At 36.1% G+C, this 15,124-nt stretch overlaps 2 protein-coding genes across 8 annotated transcripts in view; one reads left to right on the top strand and one right to left on the bottom strand.

The window, feature by feature from the left end:
- The window catches only part of trpa1a (transient receptor potential cation channel, subfamily A, member 1a), an 18,975-nt gene extending 17,030 nt beyond the window's left edge, over window positions 1-1,945 (top strand). For 3 of the 4 annotated variants that reach the window (XM_017358267.4, XM_073916138.1, XM_073916140.1), the window contains one exon: window positions 856-1,945. In XM_017358267.4, coding sequence (XP_017213756.1) covers window positions 856-1,069 — 214 coding nt within the window. In that variant the 3' untranslated portion in view covers window positions 1,070-1,945. 4 annotated transcript variants of the gene reach the window in all.
- On the bottom strand, window positions 102-15,124 carry dnajb6a (DnaJ heat shock protein family (Hsp40) member B6a). 4 transcript variants are annotated; one of them, XM_005163424.6, is made up of 10 exons: window positions 15,053-15,124; window positions 12,397-12,483; window positions 12,118-12,227; window positions 10,361-10,417; window positions 10,124-10,231; window positions 9,853-10,008; window positions 8,689-8,863; window positions 6,010-6,080; window positions 2,373-2,513; window positions 102-2,295 (listed from the first exon to the last, which is right to left on the bottom strand). In XM_005163424.6, the coding sequence occupies exons 2-10, from the start codon at window positions 12,459-12,461 to the stop codon at window positions 2,228-2,230; spliced, it is 951 nt and encodes a 316-aa protein (XP_005163481.1). In that variant the 5' UTR covers window positions 12,462-12,483; window positions 15,053-15,124; the 3' UTR covers window positions 102-2,227. The 4 variants fall into 4 exon arrangements, with proteins under 4 accessions (XP_005163481.1, NP_001002353.1, XP_005163482.1 ...); NM_001002353.1 differs by lacking the exon at window positions 15,053-15,124 and adding an exon at window positions 15,004-15,052 and having other exon boundaries at window positions 1,954-2,295; XM_005163425.6 differs by lacking the exons at window positions 102-2,295; window positions 2,373-2,513 and having other exon boundaries at window positions 5,258-6,080; window positions 15,004-15,124.

Here is a 15,124-nt window from a genome sequence, read left to right as displayed (position 1 = left end):
CGATTGTTTTCTCACCACAAGTGAATATAATTTCAGTTAATGTGATAGCCAGAATAATACAAATATAATAATATTAGCACAGAGGAATAATAGCATCAGAATCACTTTCAGAACACTTTATTTCCAGCTGATGAATAATAAAAACATTGACAGCCTATCAGAATTGATCCAGCTTTAATGTGCTTTAGCGTTGTCTGAAGACAAAATAATCATCACATGCTTATAGTAAACAAAGCATTATCGTGCAGTGTGATGGATAACATAAGCTACGTTCACTTCACACCATGCCGAAATGACATTCATTTTGAGATAACCAGACATAACACAATGCTCTTCATATCCTCAAACTCAGAATTGAGCATTTCAGGGCAACACTATCAATGCCTTAACATAGTGCCTTAATAAAGATGGCACAGCAGTCACGTCAGACAACAAGTTGAAGTTGTTAGTACAAGTACTAGAAGGACATGAAAGATTTTTACCAGTTAGAATCTTGTGATGTTGACATGGCATGAATGCAGTTATAGTTATAATTCTTAGTGTGAATGGACCTCCTGTTACCCTAAAATGGAAATTCTCATTTATTGACCTTTTACTTGTTTCAAACCTGCTTCTTCCTTCAGTTGACCACAAAAGAAAATATTGGAAACCATTGACTTCCATTCTACAATGGATGCTTCCAAATTTCTTCAAAATAGCTTTTGTGTTCAACTGAAGAAAGAAAAATTAGCAAATCTTTTGTAACCACTTGAGGGTAAGTTAATTCTGTTTCTTTAATTCTCCTATCATCCCTTTCGGTCAATTAAATATCTGAAATAAGCCCTTTGTACCCAGACTATCTTTGACTTTTTTTAGGCTGAAGGAGATTTCAGAGACCATGGAAAAGCAACACAACCTGCTAAAGCTGATAGTGCAGAAGATGGAGATCAGTTCAGAGGCCGATGAACACGACGGACCCCCAGTGTTTCAGGAGCTGAAAGAGAAACTCCTCACCAAAAGCAAATGGGGTCCTCTGCTCAGGGCAGTGACTGCCAGAAAGAAGGGAATCTGCAGTTTCGGAAAAACTTAATAAACACAGCACTGCTTGAACAGAGCTGCGCTATTTACTCATAAACAGTAGCTACGTTTCCATCCACCTATTATGTCCATTTTGGATATGCGCATAAAAAAATAAATAAAATTGATTGATGGAGATGCCAAGATGCGCATAAACTTTGAAAATGCACATAAAAAACAATTGTGCATAACTGAATAGGATAAACTTTTTATTCGATGAGAAGAAATGCGCATAACCTACGATGGAAACACTTTTACCAAACAAATTCTGCATTAACACGCATTAAAAAAAGTCATGTGATGAAAATGTGTGTGAATGGATAAACAAGCAGGCTGAGCACATTGTAAAACATCTGAAATGTTGTTTTGGTCATTCTAAAACGCCGTAAACATTTCAGTATTAATGTTATTATATTATTAATGACCTCCAGAATCAAGAGCGCCCGCGTCTTACACCTTTAAATGCCACTGCGTGGCAGGATTGTCTTCTGAGGCGCAAGTCATTTATTAAATGAAGAAAAGATTCATGCAGCTTCTCTTATCGCAGCAAATTCCAATTTTACTGTTGCTATTTGGAGCCAGATAATTCAGGAAGTGATGATTTTGTTTCGCTTTGACTGATTGGATGGAAACGTTGCTTTATTCTCATATATCGTTAGTGATAATCCAGTTTTGCTCATAAAGTTAATTGCATTTTTGGATGGAAACATAGCTAGTGATGACATGGCTTATATTTCTCAGTATGACCTACGAAGCTTAAACCAAATACCAACATGTCGTGTTTTCAGTGTTATATAATCAGAATTACTAGAAATTCAACCAAAGATGGAAAAAGCTATGTAAACCGGTTGTGTGCAATCATTAATAAATCAATCATGCAAACGAGAAATGCTCAGATTTGCATTGAAACTACTCATCTTTTTATTTAAGTATCGGTCACAGTTCTTCAAAGCAGATGCTTGTTTACTATTTGTAATGATTAGTAGAGGCAAAAAAAAAAAAAAACTTAAAAACTCATTTTAAAACTTTGCATTCCAAAAAAATAACATAAAAATAAATGTACACACAAAAATAGAAGAAAATGCTAGAGTGTTTTTCCAACCTCAACACAGAATATCCACAGCTACAGTATGTCGGACTAGAAGTATCGGTACTAACGGCTCAGTCAAATTTAGGACTCTTTGGGCTTTTTGGTCTCTCCGTTGACCGTCATTCTCTTCCTCTTCACTCCAGATTGCTCTGTTGGGATACATAACTTTTGAGTATCATGCTCGGGCTACAGCAATCTCACACCAAATATGAAACGGGCTTCTGACCTTTGCCTGGGGTTCTATTTTGCTCCTCTCTCTGAGCTGAATGCCTTGCAGAGTGTGAGGAGGAGGAAGAGGAGGAGGAGGAGTCAGGGAGCTCCTTCCTCTGTCTCTGACAATCCAGCATGCCTATGTCCTGGGCTTTTCCTAGAGAGAGGGGTGCGGTTCAGTTTAGACTATTTTAATAATTGTGTTGTTATTATTGGCCTTTAATTGATTGGAAAAAAGACGTGTCGCGTACTGATTACTAGTGCTTTGATGGTGATGGCAAATGTACACTATGCATACTATACCTCTGGCAACCAGAGGGAGAGAGGCATTTAGAAAGCGTCAAACAAAAATCACCAAGCTTGTTAGTCGTGTTAGCCATGCATTCTGCAGCCAGACACATTTGGCATTTAGCACTGATCAGAGATTAAAATGCAGGTGAATGTGATTGTGTAGCAGGACTTAAATTTATACAGTTGAAGTCAGACATATTAGCCCACCAGAATTATTCTCCCCCCTGTTTATTTTTTACCCAATTACTGTTTAACGGAGGGAAGATTTTCCTCAACACATTTCTAAACATAATAGTTTTAATAACTCATTTCTAATAACTGATATATTTTATCTTTGCCATGATGATAGTAAATAATATTTGACTAGATATTTATCAAGACAATTCTATACAGCTTAAATTAATTAATTAGGTTAACTAGGCAGGTTAGGGTATTTAGGCAAGTTATTGTATAATGAGGATTTGTTCTGTAGACTAATGAAAAAATATATAGCTTTAAAGGACTAATAATTCTGACCTTAAAATGTTTCTTAAATTAAGAACTGTTTTTATTCTTGCCGAAATAAAACAAAAAAGAAGAAAATGAGAACAAATAAACTTTCTCCAGAAGAAAAAATATTATCAGACATACTGTGAAAATGTCCTTGCTTTGTTAAACATCATTTGGAAATATATATAAAAAAAAAGGAAAAAATATTCAAAGGTGGGCTAATAATTCTATATCAAAAGATATAACATTATATCTTTAATTGATAGCTATCCGGGGTCTTCATTGAATATTTTAAAAAGGCATAGTTCACCAAAACAGAAGACCTTTTTTTGGAATGTTGGAAACTAGTAGCCACGGGCTTTCATAATAGTTTTATTTCCCTACAATGGAAGTCAACAGCTACCGGTTTACAACATTCTTCAAAATATCTTTTTTTGTGTGTGTGCTAAACAAAAGAAAATAAACTCAAATGAGTAAAGGATGACGAGTTATGTTTTTAGGTGGATTATCCTTTTAAAGCACTATTTTTTTTTTTTACAGCTAATACCTTTTTTCAATGACTAATATTGCATTAAAGCACAGCTTATTGAATTTACACCCAAATATTGTGGTAAGCAATTCATATATAAATAAATATCATTTATAATTACGGCGGTTCATTCTACTGTGGCGACCCCAGATTAATAAAGTGACTAAGTCGAAAATAAAATGAATGAATTTATAATTATCACAATCTTTATTAAAAGCTTATTAGAGCAATGGTTCAGCCAAAAAATATCTTGAGTTGTAATTCAGTAGAACATAAAAAACATGATTTTTAGTTATTAGCACTTTGCAATTAAAAACAAAACATTTACAGACTAAAATGAATATCCTCACATTTCTATAGACCATTTTTAAGGGTTTTAAACAAAAACAATGGTCCCAGCGAATTTCCTGTTTTACACTTTATTTCTACAGCTTTGGATAATCAAAAAAAAAAAAAAAAGAAAGAAAGAAAAAAAACATGTTAATAAATAATGTTGTGATTGAATTGCCTCTTGCTGCAGTTATGAAACAGTTAGATAACAAGCAGGAAATGTTTCATGGGCCAATGACCTCACCACATTGAAATGGTCTATAGCGCTTTTCTGAACACAAAAGTGCTTTTACACATTTTTGGGGGGAAATCTCCTCATCCACCACCACTGTGCAGCATCCATGGAGGATGCAATGGCAGCCATATTGCCACAGCCAGACTGCACAACACACACCAGCTGATTAGTGGTGAGGAGACAATCAGCCAATGATGATATGGGGATGGTTAGGAGGCCATGATGGACAAATTTGGTCAGGATGCCGGGGTTAAACCCCTACTCCTTTTCAAAGGACATCCTGGGATTTTTAAATTGACCACAGAGAGTCGGGACCTCAGTTACGTCTCATCTGAAAGACAGGGCTCACTGAGCAGTATAGAGTACTTATCAATATACTGGGGCATTAGGACCCATGCAGAATGCAGTTTTAGCACCCACTGTTGGTTTCACTAACACCACTTCCGGCAGCAACCTAGATTTCCCATGTGGTCTCCCATCCGTGTACCGACCAGGTGCAGCCCTGTTCAGCTTTAGTGGGTGACCATGTGGGAGTTGCAGAGAGCTAGCTGTCAAAGCACTTATCCAAAAAGGATGAAACTCATTTACTGAGGTCTTATGAAATGAAACATCCAGACTGTGAAAAGTCATTTGATTAGATTCTATATATAAAATAATAATGGAAAAGGACCCGAATTTCTGCAAAAAAAATAAGAACTTCACAGGAAATGATTATATAATACTATTAACTTATCATACTATCTCTTTAAGAAAGATACATACAGCTTTCCACTTTAATGGCCTCGCAAAAATCATAATAGATCATCATGAATTGAAGTCTCATATTGGAGTTGATGCAAGTTTACTGACGCTAAATGTCTGGCAGAATGTTTCTGCTAAAGAAGCCGAACACATTATGTTATAAAAGTGTAGAGCAGTGTTAGTTAAAGGAAACAAGCCGCAACACGCTTCCTTAATGATTGGATTTGGAAAGAAATAAAAAAAAAAATCACTCTCAGTTAAAGCAAAACTACATAGACTGCAGAGCTGCCACATCCCCAAAAAGGATGAAACTCATTTATTTAGGTTCAAATTATTTTACAAAGTACACAAAGTTCCTTGAATGGTCATAAATCAGTTATATATTATTAACTTCTGACTCTCATCAGGTTATTTAGTAATAACATTACAACTATAAACAACAGCTGTTGTTTTACATGCAACAATGAAGGGAAAAAAAGAACATTTTTCATGAATAAAAATAATAAAAATTGCATATCAGTACAATGGATCTAGCACTCTACCAGCATTTACAAATGTTTAACAAACAATTTAGACAAGTTGCCATTAGGTTTGAACAGTAAGTTACGTACTCCAATTCCACACTCAGTTGGTAAAATCATGCACAAAGCACAGTTCTCTTGTTTCTTTCAGCCCAAAGCACTATTCCAAAGGCCATGTGCATTCATGAGGAAACTGCAACACAACTCAACACAAGTGCTCGCGAAAAAAAAAAAAAAAAAAAAAACTAATCTCACATTATGGTCCCAAATACAAGGAAAATTACACGCATCCTGCGCAAAAATGCTGACAGTCCCCATGTATAAATATATAAACAGAAATTTGTTCGGAAACAAATCTAAAAATGATATAAATGGGGGAACACAACAAACAAGCAGAAAAAAATGAAATGTACAGACATCTGAACGACAGTACTAACATTGTTTGAGCTCAAGTTTGTGCTGAAAGCAAGCGCTCCATTATCTTACTTGTGTTCCAATCGCAGGAGCTGTTCCTTACCATTAATGGTTAGAGATTTCAACTGTCCGTCTTCTTCCACTTCAACGCGCTCCTGTCCATTCTCAAAGATTCTACAGGAATCAATAAAGAGCGCATAATGAATAACAGGAGGGATATCTCTTTTCAGGTTATGCACCGTATTTTTGGGAAAATAAGTTACACTTGACTTTAACAGGGGGGTGCAAACTTGTCACATTTCTGTGAAATTGACCCATTTCAAGATTGATGTAAATGGTGAGGGTGGGGGGGGGGGGACTGCAAAGACTGCAATACAAATGTATAAACATTTAGACACATCTCGATCCATGAGCATATGCATTTCAGTCCTCTTTGTGTGAGACAGGCTTATTAACCAATGAGTGAATGCAATCAGTGAATCAGTATTGCTCAAACCAGCCGCGGGTCACGTGCAGATCCTGTTCGGAGAAACGTCATATATTTGTGTTTTGCTTTCTGGTATTTATTTTAACTGATCGGGCATTAACTTGGTTATGGTTGACCCATAACATACGTTATATGGCATAAAATAATTAAAGACTGTCCAGAAATTTGATGTTTTTTAGACACACTCTCTTCAACAATTTATAATTTTGAAAAAAAATATTTAGATTATTACTACATTATATTACATTATTATATCTCCTGTGGCTTCATTTCTAAATGATTAACCCATTTTGAACAACTCATTTGAATCACCACTCAGGAAAACAGGAACCTGTTGCCACCTACTGGCAATTTTAGTATCATTTATTTTTCATAATTGACCAGCCAAATAATCTGCACAAAGATACACAGAAGAAAATATAACTTCACACAGTGACACCAGTAAACTGCTGTAAAGTTCCTGGATTGATTTAAAGGTACATTTAAAAATGCAATGTTCATTTTAATGGAGAGTGAGTGAGCGACTTTTTGACCACCATCTACGTGAGCCACATCGATTATTGGCAACGAGGTGGGCACGTCGAACGACACGACAAGAATCCTTCAACTTTACGCAAATGAACAGCGACTTTCTTGAGCGACAGCCAATAGAAGCACTAGCAGAGCTTACGCGATCCTCTCAGCTCGCTTAGAGGCTGGTTGTAAAGGTGCTGTATTTACCTACATATACCGTTTGCAGCACGTCACCACCCAGAGTGACAGGCAGCAACAAAGCCACTGCTAGTGTGAATGAGGGATAAATTCTGTGAAGTCATTACTCAGACATGACCTGTAAACATCAGTGATAGTTCTTGTAAGCATGAAAGGGGTCATGTCTTTTTTTTAGTTTCGAACTTTTTCATTCATGCAGTTTCTTCTGTCCCAGAGACAAACCAAATTACTCAACTATAAGAAAAGAACATTGTCGCTAACAACTGCACACAAGAGCGCTACCTGCTGTTACAGTAAAAAACTGTTAATTTTACATATATGGCTAAAGATAGGCCTTTTTGATGGACATTGACAATTTCAAGGGTACGAGCAAAAGTGTTTTGAACAACCCAAATGAAGAGATGCGAACAAATTACTTTTACATGTCGAGAGATACACCTCAGTTTGTGCTGAAGTTTGTGAGAACCTCTTTGGAACTAAAGACTACCAGTAATAGTTGTTCCAAAATTGTACTCCTCAATTGGTAAATCACATCCCCTGTGCATGCATGCATGTCACATGGGAAACTCACAGTAGTTTATCATAAGCATTTTATGATCAATTTTCCCCCAGTTGACACTAAAATAGAACAGAAGTTATCTGATTAGCAAGCAGCAACTAAATGTCTCTGGAGAATTGAATTTTCTTTAACAGCTTGAAGTGAATGCATCATCGCCATAATGTTCTGATTGGCCTTGAGTAGATCTTTTAAATGGGCACATTTTAAAATTGTATGTGCTCATACTGGCAATTTTCATTCTGCAGTCACAAAATGCAGAAATCAGCAATTAACAGGTAATGTTTGAACCTCTTATTGTGTAAAATTAGCAGAACAAATTTCCCAGTATTTTGATGTCTCTTTATTGAAATTTACCAATAATCTTCCAGAAAGGTCTGTAAGAACGTACTCGCACTACGCTATATGAACCGTGCCCATGCCCGTTTCCCGGATCGCTTGAGAAGTGTGAGTGCGGTGAATCGGGCTCAGGCACGGTTCACTTGGCCGGCCCTGGCCTGGTTGGAAGAGGTGGGCCTGAGCGTGGTTCCCTTGGGCTTAGGCGCGGTACACTTGTAGTGTGAGTGCAAAACGTGCCAAAGCCCGAAACTGAAAGCTAGACGTGACTTTAAAGGGACGGTTTCATAAGGATTTATTAATCAATCTTACTGTTCAATGAATTTGATTTGAATGATTTGACTGCATTTCAAACGACTGAAACGATATAACTAGAGAAATCTCCACCGTGCTGAGCGAGCGCTTCTCACTGAACAGCGCAGCATCGATGACGTTAGCGTGCCCAGGTCCGATTGTAATAGGAGTGCGGGCTGTCGAGGGAGACAGAAGGGGGGGCAAGCGTGCTTTGGCCTGGTTCGAGGCAACTGTACATAGTGCGAGTACGGTTTAAGTTTGAAATAGGCTTTAACAGACAATGACTGTCAATAACTCATTCCTACTTTATATGAAAAAAAGACATTCCAGAAATCACAGTAGTTGGTTTGACACTGTTCTTATACCTCAAAACACGCAGCTCTGGAAAGATTCCTTACCTTTTTGTGGTAATTTTCCTGCCATTGATAAATTTAGTGGAGGTTGAGACAGAGCGGAAGCTGCCCATACCTCCACCGCCACCTCCGCCACCCCCTCCACCCCCTCCACCTCCACCAAATGAAGATGTAGAGAAGGAAGTGAACCCTCCTCCCATATGCCCAAAGGGAGTGAAACCTACATGGGAAAAAATAAATTACACAAATATTATTCAGACTATTTTGATCCACAACAAAATACTATGGAAATATAATGGCATTATATTTAAATCTGTAAAAACTTCATACACTGGGATGTTTTACTTTTAGTACGTTTTAGAATTATCAGACTGATATTAAATATTAGTCTTACGATAATCTTTAGTTAATATCTAAATAAAAATGCTGGCCATTAGGGCTTTCATTTGAGTTTCATTTTTGACCCAGGTGGGGTGTACATACAACAAACAAAGACATAATGTGATGACGCCATGACCAAGTATGGAATTATGGGGGTTGTAATCATTATATTCCGCAGGACTGTATCATGTTCATAGTCTGAAGTATTTAAATATGTATTATCGTGGTAGTATGAAGCACAGTTTAACTGAAAGCTGTCAAAGCGAAATGACGGCGCATCAGCAACTGCTGATAGGAGAGGAGTGCAATGTGACATTAAAGTAGCTGAGCTTTTATTAAGCCACACTCCGACGTGCACTGCTCTCTGGATCTCAGAGGAGTGCATGACAGTGTGTGTCTGTGTGTTGTCACGTGATGTGCGTTTTCAGCGGGCGGAGGGCTGTTCAGAAATGCTAGGTAAAACACGGTGAGGATGTGGATGGTTTTCTTTCTAAAATGCCATTTTAATACTAAGACGTATTAGTGTAAACAGGGCCTAAGTGTGTATTCTTTGTGAGTGGGGTTGTGGCGGAGGATTGGCGATGCCGGCTCGGTATCGTGTTGTCTATTGGTCATCGGCGATGAACGATGGCATCGTCTATCGGCCCAACCCTGACACATATAAATGTGGTTTATGCCAATCACTCAATGCAGAAGTAGAATTCAGCTTTAAAATATCCAAAAACCACTAGAACAGTGTTTTGCTGGCTTAATGAAAAAAGTTACAAATTGTGCCTTTAATTTAAAAAGAATTTAAAATGAAGAGCAAACACATTAGCAAAACCTGACCTGCATCAAAAGATGTAAATCCCGCACCAAAAGGAGGGAAACCTCCAAAGCCCCCAAAGAAGGACCCTCCTGTCCGGCTCCGGCTCATGCCCCGTTGGTGGTGGTGATGATAGTGCCGTCGACCACCAAAGAAGTCATCGCCAAATGGATCTGCACCTAGAAGTGAAAAAATACAAATCAAAGAAGAGTTTAAAAATTACTCAAAAAAAAAACAAAAACTTCCAAGCAGACCCACAAACAAACAAAAACCTGAAGGAAAATCCAAACTTACCAAAAAAGTCTGCAAATGGATCTTGTCCGCCAAAGAATTCCCTGAAAACGTCCTCTGGATTGCGGAATGTGAATCCTCCTCCTCCGAAGTGGTGCTCTCTTCCTCCTCCTGTCCAAACATTGAAGAAAAGTGACAAATTCAAACACGCTAAACTAATTTCACATGATTCATACATTTAATCTAACGTCACAAACTGACCAAACATCATATTATTAAGTACTGGAAGATGTATTTTACCTCCTCCTGGTGTTAAGCCTTCTTTACCATATCGATCATACAAGCTCCTCTTGTTTGCTAAAAGTAAACCATAAGTTACATCAATTACACTTTGCTAAAGTGCAAAATATTCACATAAAATGTTAAGTTTATTGCACAGCAGCAGTCTAAAGTGTATTAATTACAATTCTCAAGTAAACAGCACTGAATCACACAAAGTGGGGGCAGCACAGAGTGTCATAATTCTTTTTATTTGTAATGTTAGTAGATTCCACCATGAAGATGGGCAGTTGTAGTCTCTGAACACAAACCCTCCTTCTAAAGGAGTGTTAAAAGTGCAGAGCCTGAATGAGGCTGATAAGACCGGGAGACTCATAATGACAAAAGGAATGTTTTAGATGTTTTTGTTTAGCATGCAGTTTAGACAATGCAGTGAGTTTGTTTGATCAGCTGTTTCACATTAACAACATAAAATGAATAAAAAAGCTTGTCTGCAGTTTATTGGGAACCTAAATCTTCTTTAAAAGTTTTTCTGTTGTTAGCATAAATGTAAGGATAACAAAAGGTTTGCTCATTTATTGTTTTAATTATGTAAGGCTTAAATGTAAGGATTTTCTGTCTGTTCGGTGCACCAAGGTGTTTAAAGGCTGAGATGAAAAATAAAACTCTTATTAAAAAGAGCTTTTTTTTTTTGTGCCATAAGTTTTTTCTTTGTTTTGTTTTACACATTTGAATCATGCTTTTATTTTTTGAACAAGTTACTTTTTAAATAAAATTCAATAATATTTACTGTATAAATGACTATACTGTATATGGCAGACTCTGCTGAGATGTTATTTGTAAATGTTCTAATTATATGTAGGTTTAGTGTTCATTATCACTTTACCATAAGGATTATTTTGTTAACATTAAACAAACTAAAACCATAAAACTATTCGTAAAGAACTTAATAACCTTAAATAAATGTTACCTTTCTTATATGTTTAATATCTCAAAAATATACAGTGGAGGAAAAATTATTTAACACAACACGTTTAGTTTTCTGGGAAAAATATTCTAAAAGCACCTGTTGACATGGAATTGAACGAGATTTTGGTAAACCCCCCCAAAAATATATATATAACAAAACAATATGAATTTTATTTTATGTGTAATAACAATGAAATGGACACAAATAGACACATTCTCTCATATAGAGAATGAAGTCATATTAATTGCTCAGGGGTGAGTTTTTCACAGACAAAGTGTAAAAATCTTGATGACTCTGTGGGTCTCGTCTATCAAATCTGATCGTGATATTGTATTTTCTATTGGATTCAAGTCAGATGATCGGCAAGGTCATAATACAGCTTGATTTTCTTTCTCTGAATGCACTTGAGAGTTTCTTTGGCTGTGTTTTGGATCATTGTCTTGCTGAAATGTGCACTCTGGTTTCATTTTCATACATATACGTTTGTGCGATTATCACCCGCTATTAAAAAAATAAAATGTTTTGAATGAGAGGCTGTAATGTAGCCGTGGCGGAATGAATTTTGGCGTGGCGTCCCGCCATAGAAGAATGAATGTAGCGGAAACCATTTCTTATATAAATAAATGATATTTACATCATAAACATCATAAACTGTCTTTGGTCACTATATAGAAGAAACTCTCTGTTTTTCAGCCTCTCCCACCATTAATCAATTTATAGACAACGACTGGCCTTGACCTATCTGACATGAGCCCCGGACTTCTTATTGCTGAGCCCTATTTTCAGTCTGATGAACGTTATGACTTACCGTCTGACAGGACTTCATAAGCCTCTGAAAGTTCCTTAAACTTCTTTTCTGCATCTTCCTTATTATCCGGGTTCTTATCTGGATGCCATCTGAGAGCTAGTTTCCTGTAACTGTAATGCAAACAGAGATTGAGGCAGTGATAAATGAGCCTAGACCACATATTTTAGATATATTGCATTCAATGAAAATGAAAAAAAAAATTACTTTACACTTGCACAATTAATTGTGATATGTATAAAAAACTATATAAAAAATAAATAAATAATGAAACAAACTTACGCTTTTTTGATGTCATCTGGAGAAGCAGTTTTTTGCACTCCTAGAACCTGATAATAGTCAGCCATGTCCACCAACTTCTATGGCTGCCTGCCGAATGGACAACAACAAAAATAAAACAAAATAATACAAACACACACACACACACACATACACATACACTTTGGTATGCAAACCTACCGGTTTGTGTTTCTGATGCATGAATTTCTAAGGCCTTCACATCATCAACAAAGATCAAAGATACTGAAAACCCTGCTTTGCACAATTTAGGTTTTGTGTGTGCGCGTGTATTTTGCTGTGAATAATCACTGATATAAATCAGCATTGATTTCTGAATTAAACATAAGAATTATTTTATCAGGTTAAAATGCTGTTATGTTATATTTATATAAACAAGTTTTTGGAGATTGTTTATTTATAAGACTTTTATAGATAGTTCTCACAGTAATTCAATCTAATACGTCATTTGGAGGCATTAGGTGACAATTTACAGTACAAGCTATACAAGTTTGTTTTTCTTAATCCTTTCTGCAGATATTTGCGCCTTTATATTTCTCAGTTTAGGTCTCTTATTAAAATTAGTTTTATTGTAATATCCTCAATATATCAAAGTATGTGAACCATAAAAGTAAATTCTCTTTTGCAGGTTAATATCAATAAACAAGCACATCACACATGCTTTACATTAAAATAAATGTGACCATCATGCAGCTGCTACATTAAAACAGGAAAGAAATACAATTAAAATGTAGATGTGTTGAATTTACTATAGGTATACTTTCATTTTATTCATAAAAACGTTTTTTTTTTCCAAGAATTGCACTCACAAATTTCTTAGAATAAGAGATAGTTCACACAAAACCAAAGATTCTGACATCATTCAGTCAATCTTTATTTGTCACAAACCTGTTTGAGTTTCTTTTCCTTTTTAACACAAAATTTGAAAACATGTTGGAATCCTGTAACCATTGACTTCCATGGTATTTGTTTTATTTTGTGTGCTTTAACAGAACAAGGAAACTCATGAAAGTTTGGAATCACTTGAGCGAGAGTAAATATAATTTTTGGATGAACTATGCCTTTAAGATAATTCATACTCTATTTCTTAAGACTACATTTGCGAATCTGGCTCCTAATGTATTATATCTGATACAAAACGCATGAAACACACTGTAGGATCATGATCTTTCATGGTTTGTCTAAAGGTTTAATAAACATTACAATAAATGAATGCAATAAGACACACATTTTATTAGTAAGAGTAATATGCATAATTTTATATGTCAGACAAGCAGTATATGAAAGAGCTTAAAGATTCAGAAGGATCAATAAACAAATCAATTTACAAATACCACAAGGGTAAATTTTGTACAATTCCTTTAATTTTAACCCAAAAATCCCCCAATTAAAAATAATGAAGACTAGTCTAGAGCAGCATAAAATAACTTGAGTAGAGCTGAAACAAGTGTTGTCCGAATATCTAGTTTAATTTCTCATCACCATTCTACTAGTTAACCACTTGTCATCACTATTAACAGAAATAAAAACTAAATAATCTGACAACTTGCCTAAGAAAGCAGTTTTTATTATTTTATTATTATTAACATTATTATATGTAAAGTATTACAAAAGATATTATGGAAATAATATTTTACCCTAATACTTATTTGTTTTGATGTGGGATTTAAATCGCTCTGCAGGCCCATCACATTTGCTGACTGCTGTTTCTGATCCCGCCAGGCTGTTTTCATTTTAAAACTAAGACAGTAGCAGCATGTGATGCCTCTATTTTGTCCCCCAGTGACCCAGAATCGAGCACAGCATACACTCATGTGTGGTCAACAACTGGGGGCATTAACTCTGTTAGATGGGTTTGTTTTCTCACAACTAAACAAGGTGCATGCACAAGACTAGACGCGTTACACACCTGTTAAAGCAATCGAATGTATCCATTTTACCCGTTTAAAAAGATGATAAAACATAAATTGATGTTTAATAAATTTTACATATGGTGAAATGCAAACAGACGCAAAAACAAAACATACAGGGAGATAGGTCATCTAAAATATAGCTATTCTGTTTTAATTGTGTTGTTTCAAGACTTCATTGAAACTAAATATTTTTCTGAATTGATCAGCATCGATCTCCGTTCATTTTCATTTCACGGACGTTAATAATAACCGAGATGTTCATTCTGTCAAGTATAATATATTTTGTTAAACTGAACAAAAGAAAACAATAATAGATGTTTCACACCTGAAGGAGAATTATTTAAGCCTTTTCGTGTTTGGATGGACTATCTCTTTAAAGCTACGCTGTCAACAAGCTAAACAGCCACGAACAATACCATCAGAACACAATATAATCCTCTCATGACGACTAATTAAAAGCTTATCCTGTTTTTACACACACTTTCAATAGATTAAAATATCATACTAGCGAAATCGTTTGCTGTGTTATTTGTATGCCGACCTGGCAACCTTGGCATCTATTAGATGAGCTAGCCAGCTAGCATCAATGCTAAGAAATGGTGGTCAGGAATTATTATTATTTCTCTCGTTAAGTAAAGCTATCGCGTTGGCCTGGAGTCATACTGAACGCGTGACCTACCTTGTGTTTGGACTGCCAGAGGCAGCTGCGCTGTTTTTGGTCCACTAACCTCAGACTGTGGGACGCTGGATCGAGCTGATGTGACAAGCAACGAAGCGTCCGGAAATAACACGAATCTTCT

The sequence above is a fragment of the Danio rerio genome, chromosome 2 (genome assembly GCF_049306965.1).
Source record: "Danio rerio strain Tuebingen ecotype United States chromosome 2, GRCz12tu, whole genome shotgun sequence".
NCBI classification, from domain to species: Eukaryota; Metazoa; Chordata; class Actinopteri; order Cypriniformes; family Danionidae; genus Danio; species Danio rerio.
Note: the sequence above shows the minus strand (reverse complement) of the source record. Positions and strands in the feature narration are given on the sequence as shown.